At 41.6% G+C, this 16,918-nt stretch overlaps 1 protein-coding gene across 3 annotated transcripts in view; it reads right to left on the bottom strand.

Annotated features, from left to right (window-relative positions):
- The window catches only part of CHD6 (chromodomain helicase DNA binding protein 6), a 203,002-nt gene that overhangs the window by 11,352 nt on the left and 174,732 nt on the right, over positions 1-16,918 (bottom strand). For all 3 annotated transcript variants that reach the window (XM_076011121.1, XM_076011120.1, XM_076011122.1), the window contains exons 28-34: positions 13,047-13,107; positions 11,838-12,054; positions 10,136-10,344; positions 7,426-8,994; positions 3,621-3,772; positions 3,017-3,223; positions 1,632-2,084 (exon numbers count right to left, since the gene is read on the bottom strand). In XM_076011121.1, coding sequence (XP_075867236.1) covers positions 1,632-2,084; positions 3,017-3,223; positions 3,621-3,772; positions 7,426-8,994; positions 10,136-10,344; positions 11,838-12,054; positions 13,047-13,107 — 2,868 coding nt within the window. The remainder of the gene's footprint in view (positions 1-1,631; positions 2,085-3,016; positions 3,224-3,620; positions 3,773-7,425; positions 8,995-10,135; positions 10,345-11,837; positions 12,055-13,046; positions 13,108-16,918) is intronic.

Consider the following 16,918-nt stretch of genomic DNA (forward strand, 5'->3'; position numbering starts at 1 on the left):
TCCACCCTAACATTACTCAGATGAGGTGCCTGAATGAGAATTCTACACGCACTGCTGACCTGGGCACGAGCTCTTGCACATGTTGAGCAATCCTGCCACCTGATGCTCCCCCCTACTTGTCTACTTAGCAAACATTAACCCCATGGTTAATGGTGCTTCTCCTTTGTCACTACCACCCACTGTCCCAGGCAATATTTGTCACTGCAGCTCCTGGTTCCCCACAGCACTTTGGTCACAGCTCTCTCATGTAACAGAAGATGCCATGCTGTAATTGACTCATCTACTCATCCTCTAGAGTTTGAGTGCCTGTCTTACTCAGCTCTGTATTACCAATGCCTATAGTGGAGCCTACCGATAAAATACAATGTCAGTGCTAAACAAGTGTCTGGGGGGGAGGGGTGATGGGCAATATATGTAACCTTAACATTTGTACTCCCGTAATATGCTGAAATAAAAAACAAAACAAAACAAAAAAACCCCAAGTGTCTGCATAAATAATTTTAAAAAGTAAAGCCAAGGGAAAAATATTTTTCTTTCAGTCATTTCATTAGAATTCTATGATCATTACAGAGAAACCATGCATTTGCACTTCTAAAAAACATAATAAACTTCTTAAAAGCTTGCAAGATTGGGCAAGGAAAGAACCTGCCACTTCAGTCCCCCAAATTATATAGAAAGTCTAAGAGGAAGACATATCCCAAACAATATGACTTAGTAGTAAAGCTCTCAGCACCTAGAGAACAAGGTCCTTGGTTTGGTTTCCTGCTCTGCCACTTACTAGCTGGATAATCTTGGGCAAATTATTTACTGCTTGAAAGCTTCAGTTTCCTCATCTATAAAATGGGAATAATAATAAAATCTATCTTCACAGGATTTTGTAGGAGCAAACAGGATAATCATAAAACCTTGAACACAGTGTGTGGCACACAGTAGGGACTCAATAAATACTAGCTATTATTATTCCTTTTAAAATAAGAAGACAAAATGTGATTCCTGTTTTGGAGCTCAAAATCCAATAAATGGGAAAACCCCAAATACAACATTAAGCATTAAATAGTCTAAAGGGGATGCAGGTATACAGTTTAGTGATCTCCTTACTGTAGAGGCCTTTGCATGATCTCTGGGTAGGTGCTGCCACTGCACTTCACAGAGGAGCAAAGTGAGGCTCAATGTAGGCCCCACGTCGCCTAGTACGTCAGGCAACAGAGCAGGATCACCATTCAGGCAGCACCGGCTCCTGTTCCTTCTCCCCTTCTCCCATCCCCCAGGCCCTGGACAGCCTCACAACCCTGGGGAAATGCTGCTGCACACTCAACCCTACCACCCTGCTTTGCCTGTACAATCACCAGTGGCTCTTCTGAAATGATGGGGGATGGGTTGTTTCTATTCGAAATTTCGAGACCTCCTGGCTCATTTCTCCAGGCTGTAGGCAGATTCAGGGCCATTAATGGGTTAGTAACTACTGTTTCTAGAAAAGACTGAGGGTATCTTTTAATGAGAGAAAATAAAGCAGGAAAATTGAAATAGGGATAAAAGTCCCATAAACCAAAATATTTTGTGTCTGATGAGGAAGGGTTTGTTTCTCAGCATAGAAATGTCACTGTTTTTACTTAACGGCCCCATATACCCACCAAGATTCCTGCCTGAAGTGTTTGCTCCTTCAAGAAGATGAGATCCATCCCTCCTTCAACATGTTTCCGCCTCCCCCTCCGCCTCCTTGTGGCTGCATCATCTCTTCTAAGGCTTCCATTGACAATCTGTCCAGTCACTGGATGGATCAGGCCAGCTTGTAGAATTCCAGACAAATCCATGCCAAGGGCTCCTTGAAGTGAACCAATAGCCCCAATCTTAGGGGTGCTGGTGCTCACTGGGAAAGGGGATGTGGCTCCTGGGGACCCCTCTGACGAGCAGGAGAGGTCTATAGCTGACTCCCCATGCCAGCCATTGAGGACGATGGGGGGGTGCCCATGGGCAGCAGAGAACTGCTCCAGGCTGCGAGCCTTTGCATCCCTCTCCACCTCAAACTCATAGGGACGTCTGTGCTTCTGTTCATCCTTTGTGAATACTGGAGCTAAGAAACTCTCCTGTGAACACACAAGTGGCAACAGAGGTGTGAACGCCACTTTGGTGGCTGAATGTCAGCTCTATCTCCAGGACTGATTTCCCAGGGACTTGTATCATTTCCAATCATCTTTTTAGAAGTTCTTCTAATTTAAGCCTCCTCAAACTTTCATACCAAATCACCTGGACGGCTTAATAAAATACAGATTCTACTGCAGTGGGCCTGAGGAAGAGCCTAAGAGTATCCATTTTTAATAGGTTTCCAGGTGTTGCTAAAGCTACTAGTACATTAACTACACTTGGAGTTGCAAAATATAACCGAGAGATTCTCAATCTCACCTATACCTCAGATCGCCTGGGAAATTTTAAAAAATTCCAATACCCAGGCTGCAGCCCAGACCAATTAAATCAGAATCATTACCTTTTCAAGGTCCCTCTCCCTAACACGCAGTCCAGAGTAAGAACCAGTGGCTAAAAATGTACGTCAATAAAACCCACCACTTCCCAACAAAACACTCACTTCTGCCTTGATGTCCCTAATTTCTATCAGCCACCATTGTTTTCTCAGTTTGACAAGGATTGAACACAGGGATCCAGGTCATGCCTCCCTTTCCGTATATATTACTCATCGAGTCATCCTTGCCAAGTCCCCCCTTTCTTTGTATCCACCCTACCACTAACCTAGTGTCTACAACCTTCTCTGTTCATCAGTTTCCCGCTCTGCATACCACTCCAGCTGGGCTGCAAAACCCTGCTCTATCATGTGTTTTTCTGCTCCAAAACTTTTAATAGGTCTCTGCTGCCTGCAGAATAAAGTCTAAATTCCTTAGTGAACACTAATGGCTTGACAAAACCCCCTATCCATTCAGTAATGTTGAATGAATGAGCTCAACGGAGAAGTGGAAAGTGCCTCCCATTCTTTGTTTTGTGGTCAACATCATTCCTCCAGCCTCACCTTCTGGATTTGGGCTGCCAATGCCGTGCCATTGCTGAAGGTATGCTCTGCTGCTTCTGGCTCTGACAGGCTGTTCCGAGACGCAGCACTGCTGGTTAACACTGGGGTAGGCAGTGTGCCCAAGGGCTCGTACTGCTGGCTGGAGGGCCACTTCCCCTTTAACACTACGTGGCAGATATTATCTAGGCGGTTAATTATCACACGATCCTAGAAAAAAGGACAACAGCTCTGAGGAATAAGTGCCAAGTTATCCAAATTTACAAAGTCCCCCGAGATCAAGAGTCAAGTTTTCTCACCAGTATGAGCTGATTAGAAAAGAGCACATTCAAACATGCTCACTTTATAGGCCTTAAAATAAAATTCACAGTTTTGGAAAATGAAAATTAAAGCCCTAGTGCTATAAGTATGTGAACAACTTGATACTTTCACCTTATGGTCTAATTTGTCAAGTGCATAGATCTTTAATGTCCAAATGTTACATAACTATACCTTTAAAAACAGTAAACATTTTTCTGGGTCCGTTGCTCAGAAACACTCTAAAAGTTAAAATAAAGGATTCAAAGCTGAGAATGCTTAAGAGGGAAAATGCAAGTTCTGGGTATACCTTTGGCCATTCAGAGAAGGAATAGAGGGTTTTCTCCTGCAGGAGTTGGGCAATGGTGGGAGCCCGAGCCTCCTGTAGGTCATCCCCAATGTCTCCTGCGATGCCTGATGTCGAGCTCTTGCTCTCCTCTTCAGAGTATTTCCCTGGATAATCTGGGAAGAGACAGTAGTCTGAGAGATCAGGACATCCAATTTGTCTTTCCTTTTTGCTTTTTTAATTAGCTCATAATTAGTTCACAAAACAAATGTGCTGATTTATTTCAAATTGAATACTAATTATTAATACCATACCCTCTATTTCTAGAATCATAAAGGCAAACCCTGCTCTGGGGCTATGATGACAAGTCCTCTAGTATGAGTGTGCACTCACACCCCAATAACAAAAAAGAAAAGAGAAAGGAGATTTTTCTCGTGTATCCAAGAGTAAGAGGAGATGAATGAGCACAAAGCAGCTTTCTATTTAGTACAGTGGAGAAGGGAAAGTTGCTTATACTTTAAAGGGACAGACTATGAAATATGAGACGTAACATAACAAGAGGGTGATATATATATATTTTTTTGGCAGAGTCTCACTCTGTTGCCAGGGCTAGAGTGCTGTGGCGTCAGCTTAGCTCACACAGCAACCTCACAATCCTGGGCTCAAACAATCCTTCTGCCTCAGCCTCCCGAGTAGCTGGGACTACAGGTACATGCCACCATGCCCGGCTAATTTTTTATATATATTTTTAGTTGGCCAATTAATTTGTTTCTATTTATAGTAGAGACAGGGTCTCGCTCTTGCTCAGGCTGGTTTTGAACTCCTGATCTTGAGTGATCCTCCTGCCTTGGCCTCCCAGAGTGCTAGGATTACAGGCGTGAGCCACCGCACCCTGCCCACAAGAGGGTGATATTAATGAGGATGAAAAGTCATGAAACTTAAAAAAAAAAGGAAAAGTAGACCTGATTCATGAAAAAAAAAAGATGTAAAGAAATTTAGAACATTTCAATTACTTCACTGATGGAAAGAAATAGAAATACAACTCATTCTTTCAAGCCTCAGAAATGGTAAAAGTTTAGTATCAATGTTAAATGGATTTTCAAAGATCCACTTACACCTAGTAATAGCAAGGAGTGAACAGATGATAGTGAAATGCCCAAGGCAGGAAAAGGTATGGACTTCTTTCTCAATGAACTGACAAAGAATATCCTCTGAAATGTGAAAATTTCACTTTTGAACATGCAAAAAGTCTCCTAAAGAGCTGTAGAGACCCCTTACCATAATCAAGACCATGCTAGGCCCAGCAGACTCTGGATAAACAAGATAGATGTGGCCCTGGTCCTCAAGGTTCTTATACTCTCATGAGGGAAGACAGCAAGGAAAACAGTCACAATAAAGTAATAACTAAAATTATAAGCCTTGATAAATGCCATAAAGGGAAAGAAACAAGGTGCCATGATAGGGAATAGCAGGGAAGACCTACTCAGGTAGGCTGGTAGAGAGAGCCTCTTGAAGGAGGGAACACCCACGAAGAAGAGGAAGGGCTTTCTGGACATGCAGGAACTAAGCGCTGGCCAGGAACAAAGTACACAGATGAGGCTGGAGGAGTAGAAATTATCTAGATCATGCTGAGTCCCGTAGGCCACGATAGAAAATTGAATTTTATTCTAGATTCAATGGGGAGTATCACTGAGAGGTTTTAAACTGAGGAGTTTTAAGAAAAAGGAAAATGATGTGTGAGAGAAAACCCTGGGAAAAAAGCCAGGACACCTGGGGGCTGGTCCTGATCAGTGTATTAGTTAATTATTGCTCCTTTAGGACGCCAGATATATAGTCTCACAAGCAGGGCCAACCCTCCCTGCCCACCCATCCCATACTCATATGTATGGAGGATCCCTTTCAAGGTCTGCAAAAACACTTTTAAAAGCATCTGTGTAAGAAACTCCCACACACACATATGCATGATGCTCACTAAAGCTTATCAGAGTCACTGCTGCCCTCATCCTCACTTAGCAAGACTGACACTGCCACAAAAAGATATCCATTCAGGAACATTTCTTCTCCTCTAAACCATGTTTACCTTTATCCTGAACTCATTTGATTGTCTGGGTTTCCAAGAACTTATTATTTGGTGATTTCCCTACAATAGGGTTCAAAAAGCAATGTGGGTTTTATAATTCAACACATGGCAGTGATCCTTTGTGGCCTGGAGTGAGATGGACTAGGCATGGTTATAGACTGGCTCCTTCTGGGTTGGTTGGGGCTACTAAGCTACTTTCTTATTTTTTTTTTCTTTTTCTGAGACAGGGTCTTACTCTGTTGCCTGGAAAAGAATGTAGTGGTGCGATCATAGCTCACTGTAACCTCAAACTCCTGGGCTCAAGTGATCCTCCTGTCCTCAACCTCCTGAGTAGCTGGGACTACAAGTATGCATCACCGTACTCGACTAATTTTTCTGTATTTAGTAGAGAAGGGATCTTACTGGGTGGCCCAGATTGGTCTCAAACCCCTGGCCTGAACAAATACTTCCTCCTCCTCAGCCTCCCAAAATGCTAGGATTGCAGGCATGAGCCACTACACCTGGCAAACTACTTTCAAGTCAGCTTCTTGGTCCTTATCTTAGCTAGTGTATAAATTTTCATTTGGGTTTAGAATCCTTCCCAAGTTAGTCCATAATCACAATGACTAAAACCAAGAAGGGGGAAGTTTAAAAATAAAGAGAAGCTAGATAACTCAAGGGAGCTTAGCTTAGTTTCTCTCTTTTTTCCTCTTTAACGTAAAATCACTGCCCCAGAAAGGAGAGGCTGTGCCTCTCCACACCCCTGAGTACTATACCCAACAGTGGACCATGAACAGAGTTGTTTTTTGGTTTTATTTTTATTATTATTTTTTATTTTTTTGCTACAAAAGCTGTAGAATTTGGTTTTCTCTGACAATGACAAGGACAAATGGAACTATTTTTGTTTATCCTAATATGCCCTCTTGAAGCTAACAAATACAAACAACAGGTAAAACTCATTAGTTGCTGTTGATCAGGATGCCTAATCATTGTATATATATTTTTATTAACATTTTGAAATTCCTTCTAACTTAAACCCTTGTCTAAGATTTCCCTATTTAAAAAGATCAAATCTATTTATTTTTTGTTGTAAACTCTGTTATTTCTGTTTCTACTGAGTTAATGAAAGGAAACTTTTTTTTTTTTGAAACGGGGGTCTCCCTCTTGCTCAGGCTGGTCTTGAATTCCTGAGCCTCAGCCTCCCAGAGTGCTAGGATTAGAGGCGTGAGCCACCACGCCCAGCCTGAAAGGAATCTAAACCAAATGCAATGACATTCAACACAGGGTTTTGATGATGACTTGACAAGCGGAGCTTTATTTTTGCTCACCTTAACGAAGATCGAATTTATATGTATTTTGTTGAGTTCCTGGAAAATTAACTGCACATATATTAAATTGCAGGATCTTGAAGGCAGTTCTACTTTTAACCATTTTGAAGAATCTTACCGAGTGGAAGAACAAACTACTTCCCCTTGATACTCAGCATCTACCACATATAGGCACACAAGCTCCTGCCCAAATCACATGGTTGATGCAGCAAAGGTGCCGTGATCGTCTACAATCATCCTCAATCTTCTAGAATGATCACAGTTAATAAGCTACTCTGTCTCATCTTCATACCAAGGCCTCTGACCTTTGGCTTTAAACACATGGTGAGGGTAGGTAGGTCTGTTTCAGAAGGTGTAAAACTACTGAACACCCCTCTCCCCAAGCTCCCTGTCATGTGAGAACTGGTTTATCCAGAACGCCGTAAGATTCTACATACTGTACCTGGAATATGGCAGTTTCCATCTCTATCATAATCATCTTTATTCTCAAAATCCATGTCTTCTGATTTGAGCTCACTTCCTTCAAGAAGATATGTAGGGAAACCTTTTCTCTCCTCTGCACTTTCTTTCCAAGGTTCTTTTAAAAGCTCATGCTTCACTGGGAATGGTTCCGATGGAATAGCGGTGGGCTCCCCCTCCACGGTGATATTATTGGTTTTGCTTTTGTACAGGTCTGGGTTATAAGCCTCGGGTTTCTCCATTTCAAATTCATCATTCTCGAGGCCATGTGTCCACCTTTCCATGTGTTTACAGTGACACTGACAGGCTGCGGGAGGGAAAGCCCTCTGAGGCCCAGGAGTCTGGTTCACCACCTCCAGGTCTCCTTTCTTGGCTGCATTTACATGGAACCCTCGGCTCTTTTCCCTTGGGATGTTAGTAGTGGGCTCGGTGAGATGCAATACCTCTGGCCTTTCCCTCATGCCTGTTGTCACAGCTAAGTTTTCCTCCTCATTTTCTTCCTCTTCCTCCTCCTCATCACTATGGTTCTCACTCAAAATCAATTTACTTTCTAAGCTTTTGTTTTCTAATAAATCAATTAATTGCTGATCTGCTGACAGGTTTCTTTTAGTGTCACAGACACTAAGATTGCACATATCTACAAATCCACTTTCGCTTCCTGGATCCAGGGAAGGGGAAGCTAAACACTTGGTTTCTAGCTGCCCGATGCATTCAGGTCTTGGCCCTGCCACATTGCAGCAGAACTCTCCTTCCTCTGAAGTGGACATCAACAAATGTTTTCCATTTTTAATGTTCACTTGAGCTACTCTAGCTTCTAAGCTACTTAAAAAAGAGGGACCTAAAGCTACTTCTGCCTCTTGGCCACCAGACTGACAATTCCCATCTTGGCTTGCTGAGTTGGCAGCAGCATCTCTTCTGGCTTCTGTACTGGTACTTGGGCTCTCCTGGAAAGAGTCTGGTTCTTGGCTGAGCACCTTCTTACTATACATCACATTCTCCAAGGACTCAGGCAGCAGACTTTCATCATGGTTGATGGAAATGACATCCTGAACTTTAGAAATCAAATTTTCACAAGTCACATCAGGCAGACTGAGATGATCATCTCTGCTTTCTATTTTCATTAGATTCTCAGGTTCATTTTCAAGGGACTCTGAAGTCCTACTCATTTGAGTATATGTAAGAGATTCATATAATTTAGAGTTGGTTTGGTAAAGGCAACAGAGACTTCCTGGTGCCTGAGTGTCAGATCTTTTATGCTGGGCATAGTTTCTGTAGGCATCCAGGAAGGACAGCTGAGGGTCGTTCATAATGTAACAATCAGTGCGGTTCAGCCCATGTTTGGCGGTGCCAATGAGCAAATCTCGATCATGCTTCCCACACTCCCACCAAACTGGGAGGTAGAGGCTAGGCCTGCACAGCTGGAGGCGTTCATGCAGCTGAGGACACTTGAGCACTTGCTCTCGGACCTTCCGTAATAATTCAATGCGGTACAGAGTTCTTGCAGCCCGTTCCTCAGTGATGGGTTCAATGTAGATGGTGGCATCTGGGGGACCTGGACAGAAAGGGAAACACAGAGCCTATTACTTAAAGTGGCCCTTGGACACTCCCTGTGTCCTGAGCCCCTGCTTATTTAGTCTTATAGTTTAACTCCCTGGCTCCTTAGCAGGGCAGTTTTAGGTGTGTGGACCCTTGCTAAAATGGGAAGCTAAAGAGAATGGAGTGTTTTTATGAGACAAGAACACATCCAGGGAGAGTGAAAGAAGAGCATAAAAGCTCCAGTCCTGGAAATAATATTAGTTTCCTTTAAATAGGCATATACTATGTGGCCTCTATACTAGGCACTTCATATATGTTATTTAGTTCTCACAAAAATCCTACCATTTACCATAATCATGCCTGTTTCAAGGATGAGGAAAAAGGCTCAGATAAGCTACCTTGATCAAGATGGCAGAACCAGGATTTAAATCCAGGTCTTGTCAATGTGACCCTGAGGTCCATATCTTTCCAACATAGCCAGCTCCCTGGCCTGAATAAAAACACTTTAACCATGTCACATGGGGATGGAGAGGAAAAGGCTAAAATGTCTGTGCATGTTGTCATCAGCCTGGAACCTACCCTGGAGAGGCTCAATGTTTACTTTAGCTTTCCTAAAATATGGTCACATAGTCTAGAGCAAGTTTATCTAAAAATACGAGGCTGAAGAGAGACTGGAAAGAAGCTGTTACAAATGCCAACTAAGAACAGATTTCTCAAGAGGGCTCTCTATTAGATCAGAAGATATTTAAATGACATCCATTTATGTTCTATAGTTATAAGACAACATTTAGAGTCATTAAGATTTAATCTAAGGAAAGCACAAAGTTCAGAGTAGGATATATCTCAATGTTGACTTTTAAAAAAACTTTACTTTGGAAAAAGTAGTTAATAGTAGTCTCTCAATATGTCTTTGAAGTTTTAATCTGAATTTCCACATTCATTGGAGTTACATCATTTTGGGAGAGATATTTTATTTTAAGAGAGTAGACCCAATTAGAAGTTCATGAATTTCTAAAAACCTATTTGTCTTTACCTAAATTCCTCATATAGACTCTACCTTTATAGTTGTACCAAAAGTAATTATGCAATTTGAAAATCAGCATGTTCTTTCCTTGTTCATCTGACAATATACTGACAAAGAGAAAGAGTTTTCTTACCACCATCTTTCCATGCAGGTAGATGACAAACATTCCGGCACATAGCCACAAAACTATAAAAATAGTGTTCCAGGCTCTCGTCTGACTTCTTGTCCAAACGGGATATGATACGGAACTGTGTCCAGTCAAAAGTTTTCTTTTCTTGATCATAAACGACACCAAAGGAAGACACTGTTCTATAGAAGTCTGCTTGTTCTCTCCTAGTCCACCTTGAGATTTAATCAGAAAGGGAGAGTGAGCTGTTTTTTCTTTTTTAAGAAAAGCCAATAACTACTTACTGAATGCCAACTGTGAGAGCCCATGAAGTCAACAAAGTAGGTAGAACTGGTTTGACTATCTTATTGTTTATTTTTAATGAAGTTAAATTGGGCTGAGAGGCTTATAATGAAAACAGCCTATCATCCTATTCCCAAAGAGGTAACCACTTTCAAATTTTCAGCTCGCTCTTCTGGTATTTACCTGCCTATTTCTAAACCATGTGTGTATACTTGATATCTCTTGGCTAATTTTAGGAATTATCTAGTTAACTTCTACTTGTAGAAGATAAAGACTTTTAAGATACTATATATGCTTAAATATCTTGCTTTATTTTTTCCCCCCTGTATGACAACAGAGTCAGAGAATCTTGGAGAGAGCAGTTTAGACCATTACATTCATCCTCCTAATCTTACAGATGAAGAAACTGGTGCGGAAAAGGAAAGCGACTAATTCAGTGCACACATCCTGACTCCCCATCTCACACTGGCTTTCTTCCTGATTTTATGTAGATGGGCTGCCCACATCAACGATCTTCTCTGGGACACAAAGGTCCTCTAGTCTCTACATCCACAGAACTAAGTTAATGACTTAAAGGAGGTGGATAATTCTATACCACCATAGTCTTTATGAGGGGCTCCTGGGCATGGTACACTCCACCCCAGGGGGAGTCCACCTAGGAATGGAAAGTGGGGTGAGGGGTCAGTGGAAGAATAAGAAGCAGGGAAGATGGGGCTCTGGTTCTTCTCTTTGGAGCTGTGCAAGGTGGGAGAAATAAATACTTTCCCTGAATTACCAAATTTCGTAAAGTCAGAAAGAGTATGGAGAAGTAATTAAATTTGCTACGTAGTCTTCTTTCAATTTACTGGATGTTTCATCAGAAGGAAAGAGAGTTATAATGACTCAAAGAATTGTGGTTTCGTTGATATTTTCTGGTGGCATCATTCCCAGCCTGTGCTGGCCTTCTCTAAGTATTTTTTAGCTTAATTCTCAGATAGACAAGTAACTCCTGGTAATTTGCACCTTCCTTCTGGGCTTGCATTTTATGGTATTTATTGCTTTCAAAGGCTTGTAAGGACTTATAGCTATAGTAAGACAGCTTCATTGTACACTATTCCCTTTGTTACTAAAAGAATTAGGGGGTCTAATATATTCCAGGGTGGCGTTTCTAAACCATATATCCCCAAAGACTGGGGTCTTAGAGATGAGTGTCAAGTTGGAAAATCATAAAAGTCTGGGAATTGCAATAGAAGGTGTCCTAAACCTCATCAGAATCGCATCACCATGACAATACCGTCACAGGTGAAGGTTAATCTAATACATTCTGGAGACAACCTAACTTCACATGAGAAGAGAATACACTTGCCCTCCACTAGCTATCTGCTTTACCTTTGTCACCTTTACCCAGTGGGCAGCTCAACATGTCCCTTTGGCCGTTGGCTTTTACCTCTTTTGAGCTTCTTTGTTGATGAGGTCCATTTCTGAGGTTCTCCTGAACATCTCTTCCTGAACCCAGTATCCTTGGTTACCTGGTCCCAGAATTTCAGGTCGGCAGAGTTCCTTTCGGTTGCAGCGCTGGTAAATAGTGACCAGACGTCTGAGACGAGCTGTGAGAGCAGATGACACTGGCCAGGGTGATTTGTCTGGGTCGGAGCCATCCTGGGCTTCAAACATCAGTGAGGATATTAGTATTTACAAATAGAACTAAAACAGGGGTAATTGTTTTTTGGTTTTAAATAAAAGCAAAGCTGACTCAATAAATTAATCAAAGTAGTTACTGTTTTGACAACTGATTGGCCCAGGAGGTAGGCACTGCTAGAAGGGCTGCAATTTTGCTTTAGAAACAGCTTTATGTTGTGACTGACTCTGCTGTCTCTCAAACACAGAGGTACCTTTCTATGGGGACAGAACTGATTTGAGGACCTTGTTCTACAGCACAGGAGTACACAAAACTTTGTTGCCTTCTCCATATAGAACTATGGGCTGTTGTGTAGCTGGTCCTTTCAACTGCCAAAGCCTCAAGTGTGAATTCGGAAAATACAAAACCAAAAAATCCAAACCAAAGCAAACCAAACCCCAAAACATTTCTCAAACAAAACAAAACAAAAAACCCAAAATCAACGAAATCACAATTCCTTTTTCCCCTCTCATACCCTATCCTAACTTAAGACAGTAACATTTATTTCACTTTTGAATTTCAATGCCAAGTAGAGAAAGCCAGAGCCATGTTAAAGCTCCACGTGTGACTCCAGGGGAGTTTGACGAAGGTCAATTTACTTGGCTTTTTTTTTTTTTGCGACATATGATGGGGGTACAGATTTTAAGGTTTCAATAAATGCCCTTTCCCCCCTCCCCCCACAAGTCTGAGTCTCCAGCATGACCATCCTCCAGACGGTGCACGTCTCACTCATTATGTATGTATATACCCACCCCCCGCCCCCCTGCCCAATACCCTATTACTGTAGTACCTATGTGTCCACTTAGGTGCTGCTCATTTAATACCAGTTTGCTGGTGAGTATATGTGGTTCTTGTTTCCTTACTTGGCTTTTTAAAAGAGCTTCCTTAGAAAACAGCATTTTGATTACATATAAACTCCAGGATAACAACAAACTGGGACTTTACTTTTATTTGCCTTCAGAAGGATACAGTTCTCACCTGCCCGGCTGTCATCCTTCTTTTCACCAAAAATGCCATCACCTCCATCACTGGAGCTCTCCTAGGGATAAATGAAGCCATCCCATCAGCAAATCTGGATCTCAGAAGAAACCGCCTCAGAGAGCCCCAATACAGAAGGAGTAAGCATGAATAAGAGACACACTCTACCCATGAGCATCTCAAAGGTCAAGACAGGACCTGATAAATCAAGTTTAAAAGAGCCAGAAAGCAGTTTATTTAAAATAAGTACCCCCAAACCCCCAACCATGTAGAATGCTTCTGGCTATAGAGAAGTAGCTTAAGGAATGATGAACTGGCATGCTCTCCCTGGCAATTACATTTTACAAGTACTATTTCAGTTGTGAATTTAAATATTTGCTTCACCATAATCACTGGCAATTTAATACTGTCATTTCAAAAAGGTTGTGCCTGCATTTTTGTTTTTTTGCTGTGAAAAAGTGTCACCCTTATGTTCATTATGGTTAGCTAACTTCACAGTAACAGACACTATTTTCATAAAACATGATTGCTTCAGACATGAGACCTGATGGCGCAAAACCCCAGGAATTTAAAATTAAAATCACGACGAGCTCTAAGTGAATCTGGGATAATATCACAGGCACAGAGCTTGTCTAAGTTGGCACATTTGTCAAATTGGCCTAATGGATTCCTTCCTAAACCCCACCTTGGTCTCAGAAATGGAACTTTAAAAACTCCTTATATATAATACAGATAGGAGTTTGAGGGTGGGAAAAGAGTTTGCTATTTTTCAACTGGACTCCATTTTTAACACTAAAACTTAACATTTTTTGACTAGCATCTTTTGATCTGAATGATGGTACAAAACAACCTCAGTATTCAAGCTTTTGCCATGTTAGAGCACAGGGTCAGAGAGAAAAGGGGTCAGCAAACTGCGGCCTGCAGACTGTTTTGGTGTGCCCCTTGAGCTAAGAATGGTTCTTATATTTTTAAAGGGTGGAAAAAAAGGGAAAAATATGAGACAGAGACTGTATATGGCCCTTAAGCTCATGCTATTTACTATCTGGTCCTTTACAGAAAAATGTTGCTGTCCCCTGGACTGGAATGCACAGCACAGGAGACCAACAACCCTAGATGCACTAGGAATGGGTAGGCACCTAGGACTGCTAATAGTTAAAATGCAGAACACTCTCTTGGTCTCCTGATACAATAGAAAGACCAAAAAGAATAAACTCTGAGAAGATAAAGAGGAACAGGAGCACATTTTCTAAATGTATGTCTCTCTTAGGTAGAACAGTGATAATAGCTAATATTGCCGTGAACTCTGTAAGTATTGCCTAAAATACCCCTACCTGGTTTATCTTATTTAGTTATCAGAACTATCTCATGAAGTAAAAGCTATCATTGTCTTCATTTTACAGATGCAGAAAAAACGAGCCCTAGAAAAGTTCAGTAATTTGCCCTAGGTCACAAGGCTAGCAAGTGGCAGAGTTGGGATTCAAACACAGGTGGTCTGATTTGAGAGCCAACACTCAACCACCAAGCTATCTAAAGGAGTATAACTAGAGAAGTCTTAGATGAAGGTTTTTTTTTTTTTAATTTTTTGAGACAGAGTCTCACTCTGCTGCCCAGGCTAGAGTGCTGTGGTGTCGGCCTCGCTCACAGCAACCTCAAACTCCTGGGCTCAAGCAATTCTTCTGCCTCAGCCTCCCGAGTAGCTGGGGACTACAGGCATGCGCCCACCATGCCCAGCTAATTTTTTCTATATATTTTCAGTTGGCCAATTAATTTCTTTCTATTTTTAGTAGAGACAGGGTTCTCATTCTTACTCAGGCTGGTTTTGAACTCCTGACCTTGAGCATTCCTCTTGCCTTGGCCTCCCAGAGTGCTAGGATTACAGGTGTGAGCCAATGTACCTGGCCGATGAAAGTTTACTTTAGAGAGTAAAAACAGATTTAGAAGTGGGGTACTCCCTTCCTTGGGCCAGAACTGTCTTCTGCCATCTCCTGTAGATGAAGAGTGGAAACCTAGGGCTGATCTATTGTACTATTTACAAATGGCATTTAAATACACCATCTCATCCTGTCCTACTATTTAGGTAGTTAAAAAATAAACAAAAAACAACCTACTATGCGTTATATACTTTCCTGCCAGGAAGAACCTTTTTGAACATTCCCATGGTATTTGTGAAGGTCCTTGAGTGCTACAATTACAAGTATAGACACTCCCAGCTGAGAAATGCTCTATAGACTAGGAAACATGGGCAGCAGCCCCCAGAGCTACCATCCTCCTTATTTCAATGTACTGGTTACTGATGAGGGCATCATCATGACCTAAATCTATAATGGATGTTCCCAGCTTGATGTGCGGCAAGCACATAGCAATGAAGGTTTTCCTTCCAGTCTACCCAGCAGTTTCTCCCAGTGCAAGTCAGTAAACATGAATAGCTTTAAGTAAAACTCTCAAGTAAGAAAAGTTTTTGGTACTAGAAATGTGTTTTTCTATATCCTGTCCTTTCTTGGAGGTTTGTCCTCTCTCTAGAAATGACAGAATAAAGACGACCTAGTTTGTCAGTAACTAAAGTGAACAATATGTCAGAATTTTAGTTAATAACCAATTTAATGTAAAAATGTGTAATGTGCTGTAGCAGAGAGAGTTCTGGGCACACAGAAGGACCTGCATCTGAACTGTGCAGTCTAACATTTACCACCTCAACTTCTGCTTACATGAATTGATTTGAAAGAAATGTTCATCTTAGAAGAGGTATGAATCAATCATTTCACAGTGAAAGGCCCAGACAGTGCCGACAACAAGAATGTCAACAACAAAGAACACTGATTGGTTATAATAAGCAATTTCACCATCTTGAGAACACATGTGGTTTGGAGTCCAATAGTCCACTGCTTTCTGGCCTTGGGTAAGTAAGTTGTTTTAATCTCTGTCAAGCTCATTTCTTCTTTTGCAAAATTGAGACAATACCTACTTTGTAGGGTGATTGTGGGACACAATGAGTAGATGTATGTAAAGTGCTTAAGCAAATGCTGGCACAGAGCAAATGCCCATCAAAGGATAACTCGGACTGAGAAAATATTGACAAACTGTCCCTACTACTGGATACTCAATATTTCTATCTTTCAACTACAGCGCATGTGCTAACAACAAAGGGCTACTGAGCCCCATGTCAGGTTCCAGATACTGTATTGAGTATTCTAAATGTTATTTTATAAGCATTTAAAAAATGTATTCATTGTAATAACTCATTTTAGACAGAAGGAAACTGTGGAATGAGGAGGTTAAGAATGTTGTCCAAGATGACACACAGTTATTAAGTAGAAAAGATGGAATTTGAACACAGGAGGTCTGACTTCAGAGGATGAACCACTGTGTAGTATTGCTTCTGGTGGCTAGAAGAACACCAGGCTGACTGAGAAGGACTGTCAGCAGCTAACACTGAGGGTGTGGGGCTCTGTTTCCTTATCTGAAAATAGAAGGTCTGATCTCCCTTGTTTGTGGCTGCTCCTTTTAGACTTGCTGCCTCCTCCATCTGGTCTTGGTGTGGGCAAGCTGGTAGCAGTGGCAGTACCTACTAGGTAGGACCTGCAGACACAGGAAATTTCTTCTATACTCTTACAAAACCCTTGAGACAATGCAACAGGCAATGAGCTGTCTTCTCTCATTTAGCCAAACAATGAGTATCTCTTAAGTATCAGAAACTAAGCTAGGTTCCAGGGTTACAATAGTGAAAAAAATGGAATCTTCATCCTTCTGGAGTCCAACCTGGTGGTTATGAGAGACACATAAATAAATGGTGGCCACAAAGCATGATAAGTGCTCTTAAACACAGCAGGAAACAAGAGTCTCCAACTCCGCCAGACCCAAATTGGGTAGGGGGA

This window comes from Microcebus murinus, chromosome 16, assembly GCF_040939455.1.
Source record: "Microcebus murinus isolate Inina chromosome 16, M.murinus_Inina_mat1.0, whole genome shotgun sequence".
Lineage (NCBI taxonomy): Eukaryota > Metazoa > Chordata > Mammalia > Primates > Cheirogaleidae > Microcebus > Microcebus murinus.